General features: G+C 40.3%; 1 protein-coding gene across 9 annotated transcripts in view; it reads left to right on the forward strand.

Moving 5' to 3' along the window:
- Positions 1-15,222, forward strand: part of PTCHD4 (patched domain containing 4) — a gene marked incomplete at its 5' end in the record, with an annotated part of 192,959 nt that overhangs the window by 50,460 nt on the left and 127,277 nt on the right. For all 9 annotated transcript variants that reach the window (XM_079935553.1, XM_079935549.1, XM_079935552.1 and 6 more), the window contains one exon: positions 1,196-1,676. In XM_079935553.1, coding sequence (XP_079791679.1) covers positions 1,196-1,676 — 481 coding nt within the window. The remainder of the gene's footprint in view (positions 1-1,195; positions 1,677-15,222) is intronic.

The raw sequence follows: 15,222 nt of genomic DNA on the forward strand, positions 1-15,222 counted from the left end.
AACACATAAGCTGTTCATGGCATACATTTACCTTTGTGCCTGTGTCTCTTCTGGGACCTGATGCACCTTTTCAGAACCAGACTCCATCCTGCAACCTGCCACTGGGTTCGATATTCCATCTGACAAAAATTGCCATTGGAGTACATGACAGATGCGGCAAATTCGGCGATGGCTGTCAGGGATTTCTTTCTGAGTGTTAAGGCACACGGTTGAGAATTACTGCTCTGAATCTGTTTAAGCCACTCAGTGTCCACCTTTCGTCTTCCTTAAAGAAGAGTGATTGCCCCTCTTATAAACCCTACTCTTATGATCTTGTCTACTCTACTTCATGTGAAATCCTGAAATTGAGATGACTTTTGACAACCCCACCTGAAATCTTAGTCTCATTTGGGGGGGCTTTGTCCACTGTGCTTTCTGGTCAACCTACAACTGGAGCAGGTATTTAAAGGGAATGTTGTAGTGAGTGAACAGGTGCTCACATTATATTTAGAAAACATGTCAATACTATTAAATTATTTGTTAAAAAAAAACCAGTATTTTCTTCTAGTTGTTCTGCAATACACAGCTGTACCCCCAGAGTACAAAGAACAATGGATGTTTGTAATATGTGTGTGTGTGTGTGTGTTGTGTGTGTGTGTTAGTGTAGGTGCGTGTGTGTTAGTGTAGGTGTGTGTGTGTTAGTGTAGGTGTGTGTGTGTTAGTGTAGGTGTGTGTGTGTTAGTATGTGTGTGTGTTAACCCTAGAAAGTTTAGCATGTATTTATTAAACACATTATTATTTTAATTTTTGAAAAGTTGTTAACTCATGCCATGCTTCACTTTTGGCTGAAACTGAATGATTAAACTTGATCCTGCGTAAAGGAGTTATAATAGATTGTTACAGAAGGAAATGGTGAGAATGAGGGTATGGATGAGATCGAAATAATATGTATGTACATTTTCCTATGCATGTGGCAAATCTTGTATAACTTCACAACGCTCTTTGCATCCTTTTTAATTCCGATCATTTTGCATGGTATCCCATGGAGCTCCAAACAGTTGAGTATAAAATCCTAACATGCCACTCCACCCACATCAGTTCCACAGTCGCTGGAGTCTACCTCTGCCTTTTGTGCCCCTTCACTTAGAGTAAGACTCTGTTCTCTGGAATGCGCATCCCTCTGGTAACTTCAGCCTCCCCTTTTTCTGTTTTCAAGGATGGGAGGAACAGTTTTATTGGACACCAACTGGGCGGGGTAGTGGAAGTGCCGAACAGCAAGGACCAGCGGGTCAAGTCAGCCAGAGCCATTCAAATCACCTACTACCTCCAGACCTATGGCTCTGCCACCCAAGACCTCATAGGGGAGAAGTGGGAGAATGAGTTCTGTAAGCTTATGAGGAAGCTCCAGGAGGAGCACCGGGGCCTCCAGCTATACTCCTTAGCATCCTTCAGCCTCTGGAGAGACTTTCATAAGACCAGCATCCTGGCCAGAAGCCAGGTCCTCGTGAGCCTCGTGCTGATCCTGACCACAGCCACCCTCTCCAGCTCCATGAAGGACTGCTTGCGCGGCAAGCCCTTCCTGGGCCTCCTGGGGGTGCTCACCGTGTGCATCTCCGTCGTCACCGCAGCTGGGATCTTCTTCATCACCGACGGAAAGTACAACTCCACCCTGCTGGGAATCCCGTTCTTTGCCATGGGTAACTATCCATCCTTGTGGTAATCGGCTTCTTACCGGTTTGGGGCAAGGTAGTACATTTCTTGAATTCTCAGGTGGAAATCTGTTTTAATTTTGCCTTGGTATGTCTGTGTGATGTTGTGAAATTTTACCTGGGGTGCTGTCTGCTTTACCTGATTAGGCCTTTTTCAGTAAATTGTAGGCTGACCAAGGCACCTCATTTATGCCAGGGACTTTAATGCTGTCCAGTGTTTTTAAAGTACAAACTATTGTAAGCTTCTACTCAGCTTCTTCAAAAATTATAGGTTAAAGATCATGGGGTACGAAGTTAAGGAGGTCCAAAACCTGTTTCACACAGATTTTTGTGGTTCATATTAGTGTTGCATCCTCAAACTGATGGTGATGAAGAGTGGATATCACGGGATGAAAATTCTGAGAGCCACCGATAGGTTCTAATTTCAAAGACCTTCTTCATTAGACTTTGTTTATTAATTCATTTCAGAGTTTTTGCAGAGAATATACTCCATTTCCTCACCTCTATTTAAAATTTTTCTGCAGCCACTTAAAGATGTGGCCTCTAACTTTTTGGTGTCTGTTGAAAACAATTCATGAGTATCTTCAGTCAAGATTATCCTTTCTTGTACATTTTTCCCAGACATACTTAAACGGTCTAGAAAATGGTATGTGAGTGTGTGTGTGTGTGTGTGTGCACATGCGCGCGTGCACATGTGTGTGTTTCTTGCAAAAGAGAAGATCAAGTCTGGGAAGAAAAGTGAGTGATGGTTCATCAACAAGATTGATGGAACTTATCAGAATAGAGATGATGACAGTGATTATTTGTGGTGCCACTGAAGAGTTCTGTCAGAAGTGGTACAATTCCATACATGCAGCAAAGGATAAACTGTGAAAATGGCCTCTAGATGGTGAACTGACATGCACAGGGGAGTCTTCAGCTGTAAAATAATTGCTTTTCCCTTCCCAGGTTAATATCAGCCCTAAATTATAGCTTTATTACTAAGTAAAAAAGACGTAGGCATGCAGTTAAAGTCTTCCAGGTGACCTGGGCCCTTTTCATTTTGACCTAAACGAACGTTTTCAAGAACAACGTTGCAAAGTGGATTTATCTGGAAACCCATCTTCACTGTGGCCCTGTTAGCTCATCTCGGTAAGTCTCAGTTTCCTCTTGTATAAAATGAGGATAAATGAAAAGCCAGTTCCAATTTGACCTCTATGGTACAGCAATATTTCTACTTAAAACTAAATAGTAATAACAATGATAATAATAATAAAGCAGCTATGCTTATTATCACTTAAAAAAATAAAATGAGGATAATGATTGGATAATAATGATGAGGATAAAAAATAAGTCAAAGAATTGTTTTCTGAACGTAATAGAATGTACCTAAAGGTAATACGACAGGGTAGACACTCAATAAGTATCATCGAGTTTTAGTCGTTAAGCTGGTGTGTTACGTGCAGTGGATTCAGTGATGAATAAGAAACAGCCCTTGGCTTCAAGAAATTGAAAGTCTTTCTTGCATTCTGCATATCATGTTTAAATGCATGTTCATCTTGTTAACAAAAAGTTTTTCTATTTGCTAAAGAAATATATGAAATTTTTTTTTCACCAGTGACAAGGATAGGTCTAGATTTGAACCACTTATACTTGTTATGTTTTGTGGGCTCAGTCTTTTAACTTAATAATATAAGATTCATATGAATCATGCAGCATGATTCACAAGTGAAACATGGATCATTCGAGATGGACAAATTAGGCACCTTAGAGCCAAGAGGGCTTTTTCTAAAACTGGTGGCAATCTAATTAGGTAGTGGAAAGATTTATCAGGAAAATTCTATAATGTATAGAATTATATTTCATACAAATAAGGAGAAAAATTGTCTCCAGTGTTGCTGAATTGTATTCTAGGCTCAGATACTAAATCAGTGGTATTTTCATTCCTTAAAGAAATAATAAGAACACTGAAAGCCACAGTGAAGTAAATGTCCAAACCCTAAAACACACACTTTTCACATTTTCTCCTCTCTCAGTCATCTTTACAATCACAAATCAGCCCTGGACAGGGTCGGTGCAGACTCCAGAAGCCTGGTAAATGGTTACTTTTCAGTATTCCTGCACTTCAAGTTCTTACAATAATCTTAGAAGAACTTTCCTGCTATGTTCTGAAAACATAACAACAGTAGACCTATAAATATATACTTACTTAAGATATTTGCTCCATCAAGGGGGAGTTGGTTTTGTTGTGTTTTGTTTTGTTTGTAAAATGATCATAATGGTAAAGATACCAAAATGGAGAACTAGTGAAATAAAAGGGATATGCCACAGAGCTAGGACATCTGGGTTTCCATCCCAGCTTTTCCACTAACTTTGTATGTTTTGTTGGGCAAGTTAGGTATAGTCCCTTTGTCCCAGTTCTTTATCTATTTTTTAAATTTTGTTTATTTGTTTTTGTTTTTGGCTGTGTTGGGTCTTCGTCGCTTGTGCACAGGCTTTCTCTAGTTGTGGCGAGCGGGGGCTACTCTTCGTTGCGGTGTGCGGGCTTCTCATTGTCATGGCTTCTCTTGTTGCAGAGCACAGGCTCTAGGCACGCGGGCATCAGTAGTTGTGGTACGCAGACTCAGTAGTTGTGGCTCTTGGGCTCAGGCTCAGTAGTTGTGGCGCACGGGCTTAGTTGCTCTGTGGCATGTGGGATCTTCCCTGGCCAGGGATCGAACCCATGTTCCCTGCATTGGCAAGCAGATTCTTAACCACTGCACCACCAGGGAAACCCCAGTTTTTCATCTATTAAATGAAGGATTTGGACTCTTCAGTCTTAAATTTTGAAGTTCCTACATTGTTCGTTTCATTCTTCAACTGAAGTTAGAATTTGATCATTCTTTTGTAAAAACCTTGAAGGTTTGTATTATCTTCAAACTTCTAACCTCCATTCTCCTTTATTGACTCTGTGTGTGTGTGTGTGTGTGTGTGTGAGAGAGAGAGAGAGAGAGAGAGAGAGAGAGATTGAGAGATTGAGAGCTGAGTTTGGCAGATACATACCTTCTGGTGGTACACACAGCATTGTTTAAAAGTAGTCCTTTGATGAATTAGTTTACATTGTGTCCAAACTGCATAATCCAGTGTTAGTTGGGTGTAAGGAAAAGAAGCCCAACTCTTTTTATAAACCTCTATTTCTATTCCTATCTTCCTACAAAGATTTCTTTAAGGTAGTGAATATTCACTTCATTATGCTCCAAGATTCAAGCCATTCATCCTCATTAGAACTTATCCCTGAAGCTGGGTATGTTGCTTAGGTGTTCTACTCTTCAACCATTCTATTTTTGACCAACTATCTTTCTTTAATACTGCATCTGCTTGTTCTTTTTTCTGACCATTCATCCAGTTAATACCCCCAATGTCATTTCAGAGGCATGTATTCTGTACTTCCAAATCCTTCATTTTTAAAGCCTGTACCAATTTTTATATCTTGGCTGGTGTCCCTATAGGTAAGTGTATGTTTGTTGAATTGTACGTTCAATATTTAGGCTTAGAAAAGAAGATAATTATAAGCATGTGTATTCTCTCTAGAAAAGATTTCAGAGAGAGAAATCCAGACTCATAATAATTTCTTTAAAAATGCTTAAAATGACCCCTTTTAGCTCCAGCTTAATGGCCTTTCTCTATACAAGCATAAACCAATGAGAATGCCACTGATTTAATTTATAACTCATTGTCAGCCTTTTTTTCACCTCATTTGCTTTATGTGGATGTGTTTCCTCTTTCTGGAAGGAGAAATATGGGCTAATACCGCACACCGATGCCAAGCTGGCTCCTGCTGTATCTTGCTGATCTTCTGTGGGTAGTTGCCAGGGACATTAGGAGCCTTGGTTCACTATTATTTTTGCCGTGTCCATCCTGAGTTTGTTTTATATGCCAGGAGTCTTACTTTAGTCAGCTTGATGTCACTGGACATGTGCAGATGACTCGTTTTTTTCAGGTGAACCCAGGGTTTCCAGATAGGAGACCTTCTCATTCATCATCCAAAACCTGAGCTCCATATTCATTTACTTATTAGTTTATTCAAATATTTATTGAGCACCTACCATGTCCTGGAGTAAAAAGTATTGAACAGAACTAATCAAGTTGTTGCCCACGTGGATCTTACATTCTAAGCCTGCTAAGGGAAAGTGTCAGACAATAAACAAATAAATATAAACTGTGTTATATTATTGATAAGTGATATAAAATATAATCGTAAAACAGGATAAGAGATAAAGAGCATAGGTGGTCAGAGAAAAGCCTTTCTAAACAAGTGAATTTGAAACAGAGAGCCAAATAAACTGAAGAAGGAGCCATGCACTAACTGAGAAAAGAGTGTCTTTGACGAAGAGAACTATCCATGCAAAAGCCTTGAGATGGACCTTACTTGGTGAAGTTAAAAAAGAGCAAGAAAGGGAGTGTGGCTGGAGCAGAGTGGGCACCTGTCTGAGTATTATGCAATGTAGCATACAGCCAGGTCACATAGGGCACAGAGAACTTAATACTTAAGATGGTAAGCGATCTGAAGCATTTTGAGATGAGAGTGTGATCTGACTTACATTTTATGGAAATGAGTCTCAATGGAGCAAGAATGGTTATAGGTTATAACTCATACATAGGTGAGAGGTTATTGCAAAATCTTCATGGGTTATAATGGTGGCTTGAAATAGCATGGGAGCAGTGACAGAGGTAAAAAGGGATTAGACTCAGGATACAATACTGGAAAATAGAATTCACAGGATTTGCTGAAGGAGTGGATATGGTATGTAAGAGAAAGAGGAGTCACGGGTGACCCCGAGCTTTGAGGACTGAATAACTAATCGAAAGCAGTTGCCATTTACTGTCACAGGGAGGTCGTGGGAGGAATAAGTTGTGGGGGAAATACAAGAGTTTCGTTTTCCATGTGCTCAGGTGCCTATTAAGTATCCAAGTGGGAAAATGTGGAATTGGCGATATAAGACAGTATACAGATCAGGTTCAGAAGTAAAATCTATTAAGTTGGAGGTGAAAATATAAATTTTGGATTCATCATGACATACCTAATAATGAAAGCCATGGACTCTGATAAGATCAACTGGAAAGATAAACATTGATGGAAAATAGAAGTCGTCTAAAATCTGAGCCCAGGAGTATTCCAACGCTTATGATTGGGCAGGTGGAAGTGATTCAGAAAATGACACTAAGAAGGATTAGGCTATCAAGTGACATAGCAGAACCAAGAGAGAATAGTGTCCCAGCAGCCAAGTCAAGAAGGTGTTTCATGAAGGAGCAAGAGAACAATTGTTCCAATAGCTGCTAAGAAATTGTGTCCGGTGAGAACTGAGAATTGGTCGTTTGATTTAGGAATTTTTTTTTTTTTTTTCGGTACGCGTGCCTCTCCCTGCTGTGGCCTCTCCCGTTGCGGAGCACAGGCTCCGGACACGCAGGCTCGGCCATGGCTCACGGGCCCAGCCGCTCCGCGGCACGTGGGATCTTCCCGGACCTGGGCACGAACCCACGTCCCCTGCATTGGCAGGCGGACTCTCAACCACTGCACCACCAGGGAAGCCCTGATTTAGGAATTTGAAGGTCATGAATGACTTTGGCAAGAGCTGCTTTAGAGGAGAGCTGAGGTAATTTAAAGAGGTTCAGTAGAGCTTGGAGCATAGGAAGTGAAGACAGTGAGTAAAGCTAATTCTTCTAAGGAATTTTTGCACTAAAGGGAAATAATGGTTTATGCAGTTGGGAATGACGTGCAGTAGAGAAAGCTTCATAGTAAAGCAGAGAGAAGAGATTGCAGAAGCAATGTCATTGAGCAGGAGAGAGAGATAGGATGGAATTCAGAGCACAGCTAGAAACATTGGCTTTGTATAAGAGCCTAGACGGCTCTCATCTACAGTTAAGAAAAGGGAAGGCAGAAAATATGGACAGATCCAGATAGATTGGTACATGTCGGGGTGGAACCACGTGGAAATTCTCTTCTATGGCTTCAACTTTGTCAGTAAAATAGGAAGCAAGTCATCAGCTGAGAATAAATTTGGGGAAGGAGGCGTTAATTTGAGGAAAGTGAAGGGATTCTTAAAGAGTCACTTCAGAAAGTTGGAGAATAAAGAATAAAAGTTAGGTGAATAACTAGGAAGCACAGGGATCTCCTTGACATTTACGTGCATGAATATGAATTAAAAAAAAGAAATCAGTTAGCGTGGTTGCTGAGTTGGTCCCCCCTCCAGCCATATATAGCTGCTTGGGGGAGGAGTTGAATAGGCATTGAGATGAATTTAATCAGAAAGAAATTCCCAGAAAAAAAAAAAAAGAGGGTTTATAGTGTATGCAAAAGAGTGACTGTAATGACAGATCATGAACGTTGTAATAGTTAGGATCAGCTAGACCATGTTTCAGTAACAAATAATGCCTTAAATCCATTTAGTTTAAGAAAACAAAGATTAACTTCTTGCTCATATCACAGTTTGGTGTGGGTCGGGAAGCTCTCTTTGGAAACTCTTTTCCACCAGAGATTCAGGAATTTAGGATGCCTCTGTCTTACAACATGTTGCCTTCTCAGAGTTTGTGCTCCCCGGCATGTACACAGATGAGGGAATAATTAGAGAAATCACACTACTTATTAACTACCTTGTACCCAAAATGATTCAGTTACTTCTCATCACATGCTCTTGGCCAGAACTAGACATATGGCCATAAACTAACTGTGAGGGAGGATAGCAAATGTAGGAGAGCAAATGGATTATTTTATGAGCATCAACTGTCCCTCCCACATAAACTAAGCCAAACAGTGAAGGTAACGAGGATTTATTCTGCCTCATCAGCGTGGTAAAACACTGATAAGTTCAAAATATTATATTCTTCGTGGGGTCAGAGAACTGTCTTAGGTTGGAGTCTGTTCTGGTTATCTGTTTCTGTATAATAAACACCACAAAACTGGGTAGTGTAAAACGACAACCATTAGATTATGCTTGTGGATTCTGTGGGTCAGTATTTTGGAAATGGCACAGTGAGGTGAGTTCCTCCCACCTCTAGAATTTCTAGAGCCTCAGCTGAGGATGGCTTGAATATCTGAGGTCTGGCATAGTTGGGTCTAGAACAACAGTTTTCAACATGGCTTCTTCGCTCACATGGCTGGTACCAAGTCTGGGACTTCTGAAGGAGAATCTCAGCTGGAACTGTTGAGCATAGCATCTAAATTTGGCCTCTCCAGCATGGTGTTCCTGGGGTAGTCAGACTTCTTATATGGTGGTTCAGGGCTCCAAGAAAACGTTTTGCACAAGAGAAGGACAAAAGTTCAGGGCTGGCTTAGACAGAAGTCCCATAGCATCACATCAGCCCTATTCTACCATCTGAGTACCAGTCACTAAGGCCAGCCCAGATCCCAGAGGAGGGCAGTGGGACTCCACCTCTTAAGACAGTGGCAGAGAACTGAAAGAGTGGCAGAGCCACATTGCAGAAGAGCATGTAGAATGGGAGCTACTGTTGTGGTCACCTTTGGGAAGTGCAATCACCACACAGTCGTAATGTGAGTGAGCTGCAAAGATAGAGGTGGATTCCAGAGATGCTTGCTATAAAGGTTTTGAGACGAGATTATTACTGATGACAATGGCTATGATTTGATCATTTGGGGATGGAAGACAAATGTTAGATTAAAGACATTAGATATTCAAAGGACCCAATTTAACAGACATAGATATTCCATGATCTCCAAGGCCCAACAAATCTGGCATCTGCTAACCTTCTGACCTCAGGTTCAACCTGTCTGTCTCTCCTGTACACCTGGAAGGCTCTTCCTCAGATGTTTCCTTACCTCCTGCAGGTCTTTATACAAATGGCACCTTCTCAGTGGGGACTTTCCTGGCCACTCTATCAAAAACCACAAGTGCTTCACCAGTACTCCCTTTCTCCCTCTCTGATTCAGTTTTCTCCTTAGAGCTCGTCATTATCTAACATACAGTATACTTACTTTTTGACTTGTTTTCCCCGCCATAGAACGTAAGCCCCCGAAGGATGTAAATTTTTATTTTTCCATTCACCGCTGTTTTCCAAATACTTCAAACAGTACTGGCCTCGGGTTGGCACTCAACAAATATATGTGGAATTAATGAATGAATGGTCTGTTAGCGTTTCTCAAATGGGTTATAGTCTATTAGAGAGTCATTTAATTTAGTGTATCATGATCCATGTTTATATTTCACTTATGGGGAAGAAAAGAGAGTAGAAAAGGATAGGAAATATCAAAAGGTGTCGCACATAGTAAAGTGTTATTGCATCGTATTTTTGTTTCAGTTTAATATACATGTGTATAATAGACATGATGTAAGATATATTGCCTAATGCGGGCCACAGTCAAAATTTTTAGAAAACACACTGTCTAGAAACTTCTTTGGACTAATGTCTTAAGGAGACATGGTGATAGGTAAGGATTTGTTAATAGGGAGGCAACTGGGAGAACTCGTCAGAAGCATGGGTAGCTGCTCCTCTTGGTTCTGCTGGAGACAGAATCTGGATTTACGAAGGGGAAGGTATTGCTAGGGACATAAGGTATTACTTCTTGGGCACTTTTATTTTCCTCGACTTCAACCAGCACAGTGTTTGGCATATAATGAACCCTCTAAGGTTTGATGGTTGGCTAAAATTTTTTAATGATTATATTAAGGGTTTTGAAATGTTTCTCAATAAGTTAGTTTTGCCACAGGACCTGTTTTACTCGGGGTCATTAAACCTATCAAAACCTGCCCCAAATGACCCTATTGTTAGAAGCTCTCTTATTGGAGCAATTTTTTAGCTATGTCAGTTGCAGCCACCCTGCTCTTGGTGATAAATAATCATCTTCTTTGGGAAAATGTTGGTCAATGATGTGAAAATATCTCTCTGTTTAGAGGCTTGGAGTCAGAAGACCTGGAGCCCAGTCAAGTCCCTGTCCATTCAGGTGACTTCTCCTTGGGCCTCCCATGTTTTCTCTTTCATAAGATGAGGAAGTCGGACTGATTGGTCCTTAACATCTTTTCCACCTTTACTCCTTAATCAGTGAATCATTCATTTGACACTTAGGCTGTATGTTATCTAGGTTTTTGGCTCATTGGGAGCTGGAACTGGGTCTACTTGTCATCTTTTCAAGTGTCTAGTCCTAAGTGCCCATAGCATGCATTTTACAAATGTTGACTTTTGCAGGAGAAAGCTTAATTTTTGGTTGTCTTTAGCTTAGATATCTTAATGTCCTTATTTTTTATATGTTATTCTTCAGATTTCATTTCTTTATATTGATCTCTGTTCTTTTTGTAGCTGTGAAATGGACCTCCCAGAACAGAAGTTTTTAACAAGTTAAGATGTTGTCTCACTAACTGGTTTTTGTAGACCTTTTGAAGGAGGTGGGAAGGGAACAGATCTTGGCATAACAAGTAAGAAGCTGAATTTTATGCCAAGCATTTGAGGTAGCATTGAATAGTATGTAGTTTTTATTGTGAAGCACTGTCCAACATTACTAATAATTATATCCTGACTCCTTAAGATTCTTATTTTCTTTTGAATCCACCTCCATCTGTTACACTTTTTACTGCTAATGAGCTTCCTCCCATGGTAGTTGGAGTTTAGGAATGAGGAAGAGTATTTATATAGCAAAATTTTACTCAGGGTGAAAAGCATATGGGCCCATTTTGGTGATTGTGTTTATCTCAAGGGTAGGGGATGTGCTAGTTTAGACTTTTAAAATGGAAAGATTTGTAATTAAGCCTTATGCTTTCTAATATGTTATGCCCTTGCTTTTTTACTTCTTAAATCATATAGTGAATTAGGCTTGAATATTTAAGCAGACAGGGAAAGGAGAGAGACATCAATTTATCCAGTATATGGTAAAACTGTTCCTATGTCAGCTTCTACCACTTCTCCAGTGTGGACATCTAAGCCTTCCTCAAATATGCATCTATCACAAGCAACCCTAACTATCCTCATTAATTGAAGTTGACTTGATTGTCCTATGAGAATGTTCAAGAAAAAAATATTCCTGATGCAGAAGAGCTGCAGTTGCCAACCAGATCAGGATTTTCTGCAGTGCTGCATCAAGGTAAAAATTGCAATTCAAACTCCTGAAACTCGAAGGGTGAAAATGCATTAAGGCTATGCCATTGCTTTTCTGAGGAAAAGCAAAGTCTCAGCCAGATAAAGCTCATTTACAAACTAGAGACTTATTTCCAAGATTCAATTCATTTCCAAGCCAGTATTTTCATACCCAGTCATTGAAAATTAGCAGAGAAAAATGAGATTAATCCTGCATTGGTTTGAGGGTCCTAGAGGCCAGCCTTGGGCTTCCAAGAATTGAAGAATCCTTGTACACTGATTTTCACCTGCCTTCCTGGAACACGGTGGTTTGTGAATGCATCAAATATCTGTGTGTCATCGTGATTGATTTTCTTTGTAATGAGAGAGCAGTGCCTTCATCCAGACCAAGGCCAAACTCTATTATTCAAGCCTTGGCTTATAGATATCATTCTGTACCCTTAGAGAAGTTATAACCTGAGTTTGAATTTAATATAAAGAAGATGCTGCTACTTTTCCTACTGCTTCTCACGCTGACTTGGCCCAAATGGAATAAGAATATGTCCTGGCCAGTGATACTTCTAGTGATTGTTTCAATGTTAAGTGGAACATCCTAAACTAAGTATCATACTTAATAATATAAATCAGCAAAGTATTAGTTAAGAAAATTTACTAATAGTGTTTGAGATAATAAAAAACATAGAGTATAACCATAATAGTCAATGATATAAACGAAATAATGAAGGAAAAGGAGATAATTTTATCAGAAAGGACTGGATATAAGAGTAAGTTAAACTACATTTTAGCAAAATAAATAAAAAGTGGTGGATTTGGGGAGAAACAGATTAGATGGCTCATTTCATTGAATGAAAACCAATCAAAATCACACACACACACACACACACACACACACACACACACACACAAAGAGAAACCAGTGAAAGACACCTAACTTGCAGATTTTGGGGTGAAACTGTGATGCATATAATAAGGACTCATAATAATTAACTGCAAGTTGCTAGATTCACTCTATAATTCAGTCACCTTCCTCTTCCTTTCCTCTGTCAAAGTCAAGGGTCAGGGCAACTTTATAATAAAGTTTACTGTGTTGGTACAATGTTTTGCGAATAAGAAGTGCTCAATAATTATTTCTTGAATGAATGACTTGTAATTTCACTAGCTCACAGCAGACATGAAGGAGATTTTTATTAGAAATGGATAAAAATCTGTGTTTGAAATTGTACGTGTTCTTTGAAAAATTTTAGAACCATGGCTTTTAAACAAAGCCATTGAAAGTGTTTATGTAATGAGGAACGTTTGAATTTCCAAACATGAGAGTATAGTCGAAATGTTGTATCTTTTGTTTGGTGCGTCGTGTACCTTAAAAGTATCCCATTGGCCATTTGATCATGCAGATGGCTTCCTGTTCACCCAGAGGAAAGTAGGGCAGCTGTTGCCATTAAATGAGGAAATATTTAGTTCATGAAACTAGTTCATGAGAACTATTCTCAAGCCTGGAGAGGAGCCAAGGTCAGAACCTGTATTACTTGATTTTCCCTCCCAGGTTCCTTGACTCTGTTAGCAGTTCTCAAACTCGGCCCTGGGGAGTCCTCGGGATGTGCTGGGGGTGCAATGGGCCTCAGAAAGAATTAAGCCCCCAGAAGTCCCGGCTGCTCCTTCCTGCTTCCGAACAGAAACTTTCTTCTGATATTTTTACATGACAAGTCTCCATAGATATTTAGTTTGAGGAAAAATTTGAAAACTGCCCGTCCTCTACCATCCTATAGTGCCTCTTTCATAATAAAATGGAAGATAGAAACTAAACTTGAGGTGAACTAAGTGTATCTTACAGTCTGAGTGGCTGTGCTTTGATCAACTGTTATATCCACAGACAGCCTGTAGTCTTTTTCTTGAAGTATTCCTAGAGGCAGGACGTCTACTTAAGACCTTAACTTTCTCTCTTGTAGACAAGTTAACCTATTTTTAAGATGCAGAAAATCCAAAAGGATGGAGGCAGTGAGGTTGTATCTCTGTCATGAGAACTAAGTAAGACTGCCAAGAGGCTCCAAAGGGTAGAAGTAATTGTAATTTTACTGTATTCTAGGGTTAGAATGGCTGTCTTACAGGTCAAAAAATTGTACTGTAAAAACACAGTGACAAAACTAGATTCTCAGTGAAAGAATCCCGTTAACTAGGTTGACAAGGGTAATATGTTAGCCAGAATCTCTGTTCTGGTAACCTTTTCAAAAAGTGGTTTACACTAGCTAGGCTTCCCTTTCTCAAGATATATAAAAAAGACTCAGAGGGCTATGTGATGAACATAAATTAAAACACAGTGAGGCAGCATGTGATCCCTGACGCAGGCAGGCAGACCAGCAGGGTGGGGTGGGAAGCGCTGGTGGTGCCAGTGATGAGTGCGCCCTCCCGTCTCACAGAGACCGCCGAGTTCCGTCAAGTCTAACTTTTTAGGACTTCCCTGGTGGCACTGTGGTTAAGAATCCGCCTGCCAGTGCAGGGGACACGGGTTCGAGCCCTGGTCCGGGAAGATCCCACATGCTGCGGAAGCAACTAAGCCTGTGCGCCACAACTACAGAGCCCATGTGCTTCAACTACTGAGCCCGCACACCTAGAGCCTGCGCTCACCGCAACTAGAGAACACCCGCACACAGCAATGAAGACCCGATGCAGCCAAAAATAAATAAAATAAATAAATTTAAAACGAACAAGCAAACAAAAAAAACCCACAGTGATGTCTGATGGATTTCCTTGTTTCCCACAAAGAATGATGCCAAAATGCCCACCCGTGCCTCCCAGATTCAGTGTCATTCTCCCTTGGGAAGTTCTGTGTACCCAATACAGGTGCTCACATTGCTAGACCTTACCATTCATTCTGTGTTGGCCACCACCATTGATAAGCTTTCTCTCTAAGATGATTCTCTAAGATGACTCAATATCGCTATGTAGTAAACTAAGTAAAGAGTGTTTCTGTTGGGACTAGGAGACATTCTTTCTCCTTTGATTATTTACTGATGAGTTTAATCCTCAGAGAGGGACTATCTTTCTATGATTTCCAAGTGTTTGTGGTTCCTCCTTTCTGTTCCCCCTGTGATCTTTCTTTTTGGTTTATTATTTATTCCAGTCTGTTTATCCCTTTGCCCTTTCTGCTCATTCTTCTTAACCTTATCCTGAAAGATGAGAACCTTAAAGCAGTAGCAGGTTATGTGAGTTCCTGTATTCCCCACCCTATCCAAACAAGGTTATCAACACACCATCTACTCACTCAGGTCAGCACTGCTGTGTGTCTATAGCAGTCTGGCCAAGGGAGACATGTCTGTCAAAGGAGACCTGTGGGCTTCATCTCTATGCAGCCTCTAATTCCAATTTCCTTCACATTCTTTGCTCAGACCAAAACCAAACTGCTATGTGGCCAGATATACAAGGCTGTTTCATGTCTCATGATATTCCTTTTCCTAGAGATTCCCTTCTATCTCTGCTTTGTTCTGATTTTCAAAGCTTA

The sequence above is a fragment of the Stenella coeruleoalba genome (genome assembly GCF_951394435.1).
Source record: "Stenella coeruleoalba genome assembly, chromosome: 10".
Taxonomy (NCBI): domain Eukaryota; kingdom Metazoa; phylum Chordata; class Mammalia; order Artiodactyla; family Delphinidae; genus Stenella; species Stenella coeruleoalba.